This window comes from Nerophis ophidion, linkage group LG06 (genome assembly GCF_033978795.1).
Source record: "Nerophis ophidion isolate RoL-2023_Sa linkage group LG06, RoL_Noph_v1.0, whole genome shotgun sequence".
NCBI lineage: Eukaryota > Metazoa > Chordata > Actinopteri > Syngnathiformes > Syngnathidae > Nerophis > Nerophis ophidion.
The window spans coordinates 75002090-75015374 of record NC_084616.1 but is presented as its reverse complement, the minus strand read 5'-3'; the positions used below and the strand labels follow the sequence as shown (position 1 = coordinate 75015374).

The 13285-nt window shown below is 40.1% G+C and overlaps 1 protein-coding gene across 1 annotated transcript in view; it reads right to left on the bottom strand.

The window, feature by feature from the left end:
• Positions 1-317: 317 nt before the first annotated feature.
• rhoab (ras homolog gene family, member Ab) overlaps positions 318-13285 on the bottom strand; it is a 39303-nt gene continuing 26335 nt past the window's right edge. Inside the window, exons 4-5 of the mRNA XM_061904840.1 lie at positions 11544-11674; positions 318-3546 (exon numbers count right to left, since the gene is read on the bottom strand). Coding sequence (XP_061760824.1) covers positions 3373-3546; positions 11544-11674 — 305 coding nt within the window. The 3' untranslated portion in view covers positions 318-3372. The remainder of the gene's footprint in view (positions 3547-11543; positions 11675-13285) is intronic.

The window sequence follows — 13285 nt, the reverse complement described above, 5'->3', positions numbered from 1 at the left end:
AAATGTTGGTCTTACTTAAAAATGCACGCATTTGGTTGTATTCATCCATCCATTTTCTACTGCTTATTTCCTTTGGGGTTGCGGGAGACACTGGTGCCTGTCCCAGCTAAAATCGAGCGGAAGGCGGCGTACACCCTGGACAAGTCGCCACCTATATGGCTCTCACGGAAATACATTTTGAAATATCAGGCTTTAAAGGGCTCTCTCAGCCCAAAAGGTTCCCGACCCATGTGAAAATGCATCATCATGAAACCTGCACCTGTATCACATCTGCTGACTTTTGAAGCCTCTTGCCATCACCAGCAAGAAGAGCAGAGTGTTATCCAAAGTCATTTATTACACAAACCAAAGCCGGTTTACAAATACAGTTTCCAGTCCTGTGCGTGTCGTCTGGTACGAAAAAAACCCATAGTTCATATTTACAGACATTGCATACAGCCTGGTTTTCCTGTTCTTAACTTCAGCATCCCCCCCCCCCAAAAAAAAAAAATCAAGATTTTAAACATTCAATAAAAAGGTGAAATAAAAATGATTTGCACATGTTTCGGAGGCCTCCAGATCAGTGATTCTCAAACGCTGGCGTCAGAGAGTACTACCAACTCCGTTTCAAAGTTGGTAGCAAACATGGCGCAGATTATTTAGGACGGTGTGTCCAAAGTGCGGGCCGGGGGGGCCAATTTTGGCCCGCCGTTTGTTTTTTATTGGATCGTAAAAATAAAATGAATTCATTATTTTTGAGATGTTGATAAAACTGTCAAACCGTACCTTTTTAAACCAGATTTGTCACATTGTTGAAATTGGATTCATCGTGATTAATCACGAGGATTACTCGTAGCATAAACTCGCTGGCTTGATTTCAATTAGACTAAAAAAAGGCCGCAAATAAAATTTCATTATTAGAATCCATTGAAGGAAAGAAGAAAAAAAGTGATTAATCTGCATATATACCAGGGGTGTCCAAATTTTTTCCACTAAGGGCCATTTTCATATTATTTATTTAAAAATCCAATACAATATATGTATATATATATATATAAAAAATCTACATTTAGACCTCCACTCAGTTATGATCCCAGGGACACCAAAGGGTTTTCGTCAAAAAAATATTTAAAATGTGTCATTATCCAGTATTATTTTCATTATTATTCAAGTTTTAAATCGCTAGATCAACAATAGGAAAAAAAAAAAAATGGAAAAAACACAAAATATGCTATATTTTCACCCAATAACTTTCTAGGCGGAATATTTGAGATTATATAATAATTGGAGCCTAAATTATGCATTTTGATTCATTATTATATTTTGAGCTATGACACATAAAGACAAATCACACTAAAATAATTGGGGATCCAAAAGTGTCCTACTCATTAAAGTGTTAAAAATAAATTATACATTTTTTTTACTGTTTACTTTTAGCAAAATAATCTTGAGATCAACTTCAGATATATCCGTCAATTTTAAGTTTTGTTGTTTATGTTTTGTTTGTTTGTTTTAGGCCCTTCTTTAAAAAAAACAGCTCAGTTTTTTTTATATGGCAAAACACAAAATATGCAACATTTTCCCCCAAAAATATCTCAAAGTGGAATATTTAATGTGACGTAATCGAAGCCTTGAATAGGTCAATAATTCAAAATGACATTGATTTTGATTGATTATTATTTTTTAAAGAAAGAAACAGCCTGGCAGCTTTGAGTAATTTAAGCATTGCAACAATTTCTTGTTACATTTCACCTGTTTGCTCTTTTATACAACTTTTTATGTGTTTAATTTTTTTCAATTGTATTCTTAAAATGGCCCCTGGGCCGCACTTTGGACACCCCTGGTATATACATTAAAAATCCAATATTTTTGCGATTAATCGCATGAGTTAGCTCATTTTTGTCAGCCCAATTCATTATATTGCACTCATTTTCTTTATCACTTCTAAAATAGATGTTTTGTTCAGCAAGCTTAGCATACATTCATTTGTTTTTACATCTGTAAATGGACAAAATGTATCAAAGCGGCCACCGTGTCCTTAGATTTGGACTCTCTGATTGGTCAAAAGGCCCTCACGTGGCGCCACATTTGCTACAAACTTTGAAACACAGTTGGCCCTTCTCTACACATGGTTCTGTGTCGCGTAACTGCAGGAGCCTGTCGTAAAAAAAAAAAAATACAAAAAAAAATCACTGGATTAATTATTCAAACTGTGTTACTGTTCAAACTGTGTAACGTAACACTGGCCAAAATTATTAAATATACTTATTAAATAAAACCTTGTTTTTAATGAATACTTGGGCCTGGTACGCTACTGTATTTAAATGTTGGTCATTACGGTGGTTCTTGGAGAGCCGAGTGTTTTCTGAGGTGGCAAAAAAAGAAGTTTGAGAACCACTGGTCTGGACTAAACCTGGTCCTAGCAGTAATCCAGCCTTCCTCCCGGGATGACTGACAGGCCACCTGTCCTAAATCAGCAAGCAATAACCGCTACTGCTTTTGTCTTTTTCTCTTAAATACTGACAATAATGTAAGTAGGACTTAATTTTTTTCAAAAGCGGTAAATAATACAAGTCTTTCTACATTAAACGGCTTCCTCGGGGCCAGGAAGAACAATCGGAAGAGTTTGAATACTAGACGGGTCACATTAGCATTTTTTAAAGATTGAAAATACCTTCAAAAGTAAGTCGATACTCAATATTTCCTCCAGGCTGGAGTGAATCAGGGAAGTGAAATACTCTTCTTGGTCCTGGGACAGGAGGGAGGAATGGGACGGGTATTGAAGTCCTGATTGCTTCATATTGAAAGGAGTTGTCATGTACTAATATTCTTGTGGAAGACTAAACCGAGGTCTGGGTGCACGTACCTGCTGAGCGTCTGTAAGCACAGGATTAGCCTCAGCACACGTAAGACCCTAGGAGGGGGAGTCTGGGTAAAGGTTTCAGGAGAGATCTTGTACAAAAACTGCAGACGTCCTAACCTTACCATGAATTTGTCCGCAACTGACTTGAATGTGTTGGGTTAACAAGTCCTTGTGACCACCTGGACCTGTCGAGTCACCCGGGGAGGAACTAACCTTGTCATCAAAACACAACACAGTCGGCGGAACGTCCAAACGGGGACGGACCGCGGGATTTTAGGCGAGGATCTCTTACTGAGGTCCGTGGGCGGGGCGAGGGACAAGCTGGTGTTCACTTCACACTTCTTGTGGAAAGCCCACAAATTAAAAGTCCAATGGTTTACATCCCCCCCCCCACCCCATCAAGGCGTCCTGAACCAAGAGTCCCCAGGGTCATTTCAGTCCTCCCACTCCCGCCAAGTGATTCCTCCCGAGTCCCAGGCCACAGGGTACAACGAAGCCAGGTTGGAACAAGTCCCAGGGCGTGCGCCGCGTTACAGCAGTGCACATCTGCTGTGGCTCTTCCCGCGGCGAGCCTGCAGCGCCGCCCTTGTGGCCATCTCAAACACCTCCCGCACGCCGTCCTTGGTCTTGGCGGAGCACTCCATGTAGCCGAAGGCTGCGATCCGCACCGCCATTTCCCGGCCCTCCTCGGACTTCACGGGCTCCTATTGAACGGCAAGGTAAGTGGGAGATGGTCACGGAGCTCATTGTACTTGTTGAAATGCTGCTGCTCACTGCTCCCCTCACCTCCCAGGGGGTGATCAAGGGTGATGGGTCAAATGCAGAGAATAATTTCGCCACACCTAGTGTGTGTGTGACAATCATTGGTACTTTAACTTTTAATGTGCTGGATGGCAGCGGTGTCAGCCAGAAAGAAGCTGCTAACATGTTTTGATTAGGGCTGGGCAACGATTAAACATTTTAATCGAAGTTAATCGCACTATTTCTCCGATTAATCGCGATTAACTGCATTTAATACGCAAAGCCCAATAATGAATTCAAAAGTAGTGTGTAGTGCACCTTTATTGGAATATTCTCCCACATGAACAAAAGCGCCAAAACATTTGTTGTGCAAACACAATTTAAATCAGTCCTTGTTAAACAGTAGCAGTTAAATAGCATATTTGATGAAAATCAACTCAAAAAATGTAAATACAAACATTTAAGCTTATTGCCACTGCCAGGGTATTTAAGTTATCCTGTTTGTTATGGAAAATAAATATAATCTACATACAAATCTCTGAGCCACAATCATAACATCTGAACAGGCAATTTCTGAATTAACAGCAGAAACATTTTTTTTTATCAGGGATCTTATGTTTAAAAAACCTATATTATAGGTAGTGGGCTGTTTTAGGGAATTTTTGATCAAATTATCCGTAGTAGAAATATTAATAATGTTGTATTTATTCTGCGTAGTGCACTTAAAATAATTATGACCATATCTAGGAATTGATATGATGGGAATTTTCCAATTGTTTGCTTGGTGCTTTGATAAACTGAACGCATATACATGATACTATATTGTGATGTTATGAGCCAGGGAAATAAAGAACTACCCTACCCAGCATGCAACAGGAGTGACGAGCATGCTTGGTTGTGTCGCCATGACGGCATCTTGTATGTTGTGATATGCACGCTCTGAAAGCAAACGTTAAGAACTCAGCCAACACTCCTGGTCTGCATTATTCATAAATAGACAGACAACACATATACTCCGCTGCTTCACAGGCCGCTGGATGTAGCCGGCAAAGTATTCCCATGCTAGCTAGCCGGTCTAGCAAGCACGCCTCATTCAGTCCAAAACGGCCCGATCTATCCACATCCAGAATTGTCTGGCGGTCGTAAGTGATCCCGGAGTGACCACGCTGTAAGCCAGCCAGGAAATTTGCAGAATTGTCCGGTATTTTTGCCAAATGTTCCATCTTTACCAAGAGCCCCTCGACGCCGGGCGACGCCATCTTGTTAAGAAAAGGCTTTAACAAAATAAAAGCATGTAAACAACATATGCAAATGTGCGATAAAATAATATTCGGCGTTAATAGATTGATGAGTTAACGCGTAATTAACGCATTAATTTGCCCACCCCTAGTTTTGATATTAGGGAGCGGACAGTACGAGAGAAAGAAGGTACGAATCTGGTAACAAATGAAGGAAGATTTACTTCCCAAGAAAAACAACACGGGGTCCATCGACTGGCGGTGGTTTGGCTTCAAGCGGGAATATGTTCAACGTAGGGCTGGGCGATATATCGATATATACGATAGATCGCGGGTTTGTCTCTGTGCGATATAGAAAATGACTATATCGTAATATTCGAGTATACGTTCACACGCAGGACTTTTAGCTGCGGGCATTACACTACAGGCTCTCCTCACTCTTTCCTGTCTCTCCTTCCCGCAGACGAGCAGGCTTGCATACGTCACATACAAGCCCTCGCAGGGCAGAGAGGTAAAAAAAAAAAAAAAAAAAAGGGGGCAGAGAGGTAGCGACGTGGCTAATGTTAGCTGCTAACGTAGCCATACGAGAGAAAGATGGTGCGGATCTGGTAACAAATGAAGGAATACTTAATTCCCAATAACAAAAGCAGGGTTTTCATCGTCTGGCAGTGGTTTGGCTTCAAGCGGGAAGATGTCAAACAGACAACCGTAATTTGTCAAGTGTGGGGGGGAAAAAGCGTTGCTATAAAAAGTAGCATTACTGCTAATATGTAGCATCGTTTGAAAAGTCACTCGCTAGAGAATGAAGAGAATTTCATAACCTTAGTAACATACCACATAGTGAAGTACACATACTATTTGATTTCCTGTTATGCAACTCATTTTTATTTGACACTTTAAATGTCTCTGATAATCTTGCAATTTATGTTTTGGAAATGACTTGAATGTTTGTGCCATTGCTTAATAACTTTAATAAATACACTTTTGTTCAATTGACTTAGTTGTGATTTCCCTCTCTGCATGAAAGTTTAAAAGTAGCATATATGAAGAAGAATGTTTTAATGTAGACACATAGAATCATCATGCTGCTGTGATTATATGCATCAAGTGTTCATTCAAGGCTAAGGCAAAATATCGTAATATATATCGTATATCGCGATATGGCCTAAAAATATTGCGATATTAAAAAAAGGCAATATCGCCCAGCCCTAGTTCAACGTTTATGCGGCAAAAGCGTTGTTACAAAAAGTAGCAGCACTGCTAATTTGTAGCATCTTTTGAAAAGTCACCCGCTGGAGAATGAAGAGTGCCTGAAACTCCGCATGTCAACATCTCCGGCCGGTGCCACATCAACAAAATGCCCTAGCAAACATTTCCACATCAACACAGTATAAAAAAAAAAAAAAAGTCTAAAACAGAAGGAAATAACGTATGCAGTAACCTACCACATAGTGAAGGACATACACTATTTGATTTCCTATTATGCAGCTCATTTTTATTTGACACTTATTGAAATATCTTGAGTGACATTGCAAGTGTTGTTGAAAACTTACACTTAATATTTTTTGTTTTAAGGATTAACATTTTTTGTTGTAAATTATTAGGGTTCTGAAGTCATGTTATATTTTTTGTAAATAAGACACATTTGGGTTACTATAAAAGGGGCAATTTATTTTCTTTGTCACACCGCTATTCTCGCGCAATTTTGTGTGGTGTTTGGAGTTGCAGACATGCAAAGGACTTTGGGCCATCAGCAGCAGTGGGGAACATTTGGCTAGCTGAACAAGGTATTTGTCATATTGTGTTGAAATGTTCTGTATATTTGTGGAGTGCATTGGTTTGATTTTGTGTACGCTCATGTAGTTGCACAACACTGGAGTGTTTGCTGCCCAAGAACCTCCGAAGTGGCAGGCGGCCACGAGGTAGCTATTTTTGTTTGGCACCTTGTTTGCCTGGGACTGAACTGTTTTTAAAACGATTGTATTTCATGTCTTGTCCTGTAGTTTTCACGGCTTAAAACTCAAGTAAAGAGCCCGTCTTTAAGAAACCGAGCCAGTGCACTTTGTTTTTTTTGTAGTGGCGTTCAGTACAAAAAGTGAGCTTTAATTTAGTGTTTTGATATGTCATATTAGTGTTATCATGCACAAAAGTGGCTCGCTTTAAAATGTCTCTAACAATCTTGCACTTTGAGTTTTGGAATTTATATGAATGTTTGTGCCACTGCTTAATAAATACTCTTTCAGTTGTGATTTCCCTCTGCATGAAAGTTTAAAATGAGCATATGTTAATGCAATATGAAGAAGAATGTTTTAATGTAGACACATAGAATCATCATACTGCTGTGATTATATGCATCAAGTGTTCATTCAAGGCTAAGGCAAAATATCGTGTATCTTGACATGGCCTAAAAATAGAGACATTAATAAAAGGCCATATCGCCCAGCCCTAGTGAAAACCCAGTCAGTGGAGTAGGAAAGAAGAAAGCACATCAATGTCTTTAAATCATTGTGTCAAGTTATAGATCTTTTTGTTTGATTTCAACCCAAAATGATAGAAGAACACACACATCATGCAAGAGATTTGTTGTCTTAACATCCCCGTTAGCAACAAAACTATAAGAAACTGCGGTCATGTTTTCTATTCTTGTCTCTAGTATAGTACCGCGATGCTAACGAATCATATTCGGTAATATACCGCCTCTAAAAAAGTACCGGTCTCCCGCTTTCCCATCGTCGTCACGTCATGACATTGCTGGTTTATAACCAGAGGAGCATGTTCGGCAGCGCACAATCACAGAGTACTTACAATCAGACACAGTGTGTAGACAGAAAAGGGAAAACGGACACATTTTGGCTTAAAAACTAACAATAAAGGTGAAGTTATAACACTGAAAAGCCCTCAGGAAGAGTTGCTTTAAGACACTAAAGTCCATCTGCAGTCTGCAGTGCTGTAGCTACTTCTAAATCGCTAATCCACGTCTCCATGGCGACAAATAAAGTACGTTTCTTACAAGTATCATCCCTACAGGACGAGGAATACTTAAACATGCTTCACTACACACCGGCATCACAATGTAAGCAAATGGCATTGGTGGATCTACACCTAACATCCACTGTAATGATACCAAGTACTGGAGAGTATCTAGTCAATACTACCATGATTACATCGATATTTTTTTTAGCATCACTAAATCTTTTTTTGTTTTTTAAAAATGTATATTATGTTTATATAGTCAGGAAATACGTCCCTGGACACATGAGGACTTTGAATATGACTAATGTATGATCCTATAACGACTTGGTATCGAATTGATACCCAAATTTGTGGTATCGTACAAAACTAATGTAAAGTGTCAAACAACAGTGATTATTACATTTTAACAGAGGTGTAGATAGAACTTTTTAAAGAGAAAGTAAGCAGATATTAACAGTAAATGAACAAGTAGATTAATAATCAATTTTTAGAGCTTGTCCTTAATAATGTTGACAATATAATAGAATGGAAAATGACACAATATGTTACTGCATATACCAGCAGACTAATTAGGAGCCCTGGTTTGTTTACTTACTACTAAAAGACAAGTTGTCTTGTATGTTCACTATTTCATTTAAGGACAATCTTGCAATAATAAACATATGTTTAATGAACTGTAAGATTTTTTGTTAAAATAAAGCCAAAAATGCCATTTTGTGAAGTCCCCTTTATTTAGAAAAGCATCGTAAAGTACCGAAAAGTATCAAAATACATTTTGGTTCCTGTACCAAAACATTGGTATCAGGACAACACTAATCTCCCCATTATCCTCGTTAGGCAATAAGTCAAACGGTAAATGAAAATGAACTCCAAGTTGCCAGTTTGTGGGCGGTTTCCTTTGTCTCTTGCTTCCAAACTGTGTGCAAGAAGGTTCACTCGCTCTCAGCACCTGAGCACATTCACTCAACAGGATAATTAAATGAACAGAGTGAACCCTCTCGTCAGTGATCCACAAAAGGCGGACTGCAAGCTTTCGACAGCGACAAATCAGGAGGGGAAAAAAGTGATTGCGACGCCAAAAGCGTTGCAATCAAGAACAACATAAAGAACAAAGAGTGTCAAGCAGGCTCACACACATAGCGGGTCCTATAATAACACATAGTCATAACACGAGAGTTGCATCACACTTCCACCTTCCACTCTCCCCTGTGGAGGGGGTCCAGTCCGATCCGGTGGCCATGTACTGCTTGCCTGTGTATCGGCTGGGGACATCTCTGCGCTGCTGATCCGCCTCCGCTTGGGATGGTTTCCTGCTGGCTCCGCTGTGAACGGGACTCTCGCTGCTGTGTTGGATCCGCTTTGGACTGGACACTCGCGACTGTGTTGGATCCATTATGGATTGAACTTTCACAGTATCATGTTAGACCCGCTCGACATCCATTGCTTTCCTCCTCTCCAAGGTTCTCATAGTCATCATTGTCACCGACGTCCCACTGGGTGTGAGTTTTCCTTGCCCTTATGTGGGCCTACCGAGGATGTCGTAGTGGTTTGTGCAGCCCTTTGAGACACTAGTGATTTAGGGCTATATAAGTAAACATTGATTGATTGATTGATTAAGCTATGTTGCTTTATTAATTATTGTTATCACTGACCTTTGCCTCAAATACCTTTACTTTACAAGGTACTAGGGTTGTCTCGATACCTATATTTTGGTACTGGTACCAAATTTCAATTCCATACTTTTCATTATTTTCAAAATGAAGAGCACCACCCAAAATTTTTTAATATTGGCTTAATTTTAACAAAATCTTCCCATACATTAAACATATAATTCCTATAGCATTTAAAGAACAATTTTAGAAGATTGAAATAACAATTAAAATGCATTAAACCCATTGAGCTTGTCTTATTGCACTCAAATAAACGTACAAGTTTATGTATTACAAACCCCGTTTCCATATGAGTTGGGAAAGTGTGTTAGATGTAAATATAAACGGAATACAATGATTTGCAAATCATTTTCAACCCATATTCAGTTGAATATCAAATATCAAACCCAACGAGCAAGATCAGCTGATCAACATGGACAGCCAAAGACAAATGCCGAATTTGTTGGAAAGTGATAGAAAAATAAATGTTTTTTCAACTTCAAGATGTTAAATATTTAAGTGCAATTTTTTCTGACAAATATTGAGTCCCATTTTATTTTATTGTTTGACAATGAAAGTTTTGAGCTAACAATTACAACGGCAACATATACTAATTTACAATGAAAGTTTAATTTTGTCTTTGAAAGGGTTACTCTCATTATTAATATCTATCGCTCGAATTGGTCTCAAAATAATACAGACAATAATATCGTTTATCGGCAACGATTTGTGGGACAAACTATCGTCCAGCAACATTTGTTATCGGCCCAGATCTAATCCTCACTGACGTGTGAAGTATATTTCAGCATAAGAAAGCATTTAATGTAAACTCCAAAGTCATGTACGCACTAATGTGCTCCCGATACCGATATCTTGGTACCGGTACCAAAAGTATTTGGATACTTTTTTTAAATAAAGGGGACCGAAAAAATGGCATTATTAGGTATATTTTGACAAAAAAAATCTAAGGGTACATTAAACATATGTTTCTGATTGCAATTTTATTACTTAAATAAAATAGTGACTTTTCTTTTAGTAGTAATTAATCAAACAAAGACTCCTAATTAGTCTGCTGACATATGCAGTAACATATTGTGTCATTTATCATTCTAATATATTGTCAACATTATTAAGGACAAGCTCTAAAAATGGATTATTAATCTACTTGTTCATTTACTGTTAATATCTGCTTTTTTCCCGTTTCAACATGTTCCATCTACACTTCTGTTAAAATGTAAAAATCACTTATTCTTCTGTTTGGATACTTTACATTAGTTTTGGATGATACCACAAATTTGTGTTATCGATCCGATACCAAGTCGTTATAGGATCATAAATTAGTCATATTCACGTCTGGGGACATATTTCCTGAGTTTATAAACCTAATATACATATTTTTTTAAAACCGAAAAAATGTTTTGTGATGCTTAAAAATATCGATGCAATTATAGTAGTATGGACTTGATACGCTCTTGTACTTGGTATCAACACAGTGGATATTAGGTGTAGATCCACCCATGGCGTTTGTTTACATTGTGATGCCAGTGAGCTACGGTGTGTAGTGAAGCACGTTTACCTATTCCTCGTCCTGCAGGGATGATACTTGTAAGAAACTTACTTTGTCGCCATGGAGACAAGGATTAGAGATTTAGAAGTAGCTACAACACTGCAGACTGCGAAAGAACCTCAACTTGAGGGCGTTTCAGTATTATATAATTAGTTTTTAAGCCAAAATGCGTCCGTTCTCCCTTTCCTGTTCACACACTGTGTCTGCTTGTAAGTACTCTGTGATTGTGCACTGCCGAACGTGCTCCACTGCTCGCAAAACCAGCAATGTCATGTATACCGTACAACCCTAGTACGCACTGGCCAACTTTGACCGCGAGGGTACGTCAGTGTAAAATAAATCGATAAGTGTGTCGTACACTTTCATTTGTGTCAGCCCACCATGAGGACATTTGAAGCGCCACAAATAGATTCTGCCCTCGCTCATCAACACAGAACATCTGTGAATGCAGCTTGTTATTACAATTCCGTACAGTAGCTGTTTGTGGCGCCTAATATGGGTTGTGCAGATATAATTGTGTCACATGACTGTACCTGCTTCATCTTAGCCAGCTCGCGGCGTGTGTGCTCATCATTGCGCAGGTCTTTCTTGTTCCCCACCAGGATAATGGGAACGTTGGGGCAGAAATGTTTCACTTCAGGTGTCCACTTCTCTGGAATGTTTTCTGGGTAAAACAAAAAAAAAGATACCATCAGTCATTTGAATGCGTGTTACGATAACTCAAATATTTGCACATGACATTTCCTGGTATCAGATCAACTTGCTTATACCAACGAAACCAAACAAAAAGATTCCATCGGTATTTGTCTTGTGAACCTTGCTCATCTTTGTTCAGTGATAACATTCTTCATTTTGACTGCATTATATTCCTGCATATATTCACTGTTTTGATTGACACAAAATAAAACTAAAGTAGTGATAAAAATACAGCTTGTGTATGTCGTCAAAACAAAAGGCCAGAATTCTCACGCATGCAGCATCCTTCTCGTTCTATAAGCTTCCACTCATCTTCTTTCCTCTGTTCTGATTGGTCACTTTAAAGAAGGGCTGGGCGATTTACTTGATATATCGCGGGTTTGTCTCTGTGCGATATAGATATATCGTGATATTAGAGCAGTGGTGTCAAACTTAAATACAGAGTGGGCCGAAATTTTAAACTGAACAAGGTTGAACAAATGAACCTTTTAATAGGGACCCAAACAAGTTTTGCATTGAATATTGAACAAGCAAGGCTTATATAACTTTATAGTGACATGCAAAATCCATTTTCAAATAATAATAATGATAATGGTAGGGTCTCCCAAGACAAACAGGTCCTAGGTGAGTGATCAGACAAAGAGCAGCTCAAAGACTTCTATGGAATTACAACGAAATGAACCCAGATTTCCCTCGCCCGGACGTGGGTCACCGGGGCCCCGCTCTGGAGCCAGGCCCGGAGTTGGGGCACGATGGCGAGCGCCTGGTGGTCGGGCCTGTTCCCATGGGGCCCGGCCGGGCACAGCCCGAAGAGGCAACGTGGGTCATCCCTCCAATGGGCTCACCACTCATAGGAGGGGCCATAGAGGTCGGGTGCATTGTGAGCTGGGCGGCAGCCGAAGGCAGGGCACTTGGCGGTCCGATCCTCGGCTACAGAAGCTAGCTCTTGGGACGTGGAACGTCACCTCACTGGGGGGGAAGGAGCCTGAGCTAGTGCGAGAGGTAGAGAAGTTCCGGCTGGATAGAGTCGGACTCACCTCGACGCACAGCAAGGGCTCTGGAACCAGTTCTCTCGAGAGGGACTGGACCCTCTTCCACTCTGGCGTTGCCGGCAGTGAGAGGCGACGGGCTGGGGTGGCAATTCTTGTTGCCCCCCGGCTCAAAGCCTGTACGTTTGAGTTCAACCCAGTGGACGAGAGGGTAGCTTCCCTTCGCCTTCGGGTGGGGGGACGGGTCCTGACTGTTGTTTGTGCTTACGCACCAAACGGCAGTTCAGAATACCCACCCTTTTTGGGTACACTCGAGGGAGTACTGGAAAGTGCTCCTCTGGGTGATTCCCTTGTCCTACTGGGAGACTTCAACGCTCATGTTGGCAACGACAGTGAAACCTGGAGAGGCGTGATTGGGAAGAATGGTCGCCCGGATCTAAACCCGAGTGGTGTTTTGTTATTGGACTTTTGTGCTCGTCACAGTTTGTCGATAACAAACACCATGTTCAAACATAAGGGTGTCCATATGTGCACTTGGCACCAGGACACCCTAGGCCGCAGTTCCATGATCGACTTTGTAGTTGTGTCAT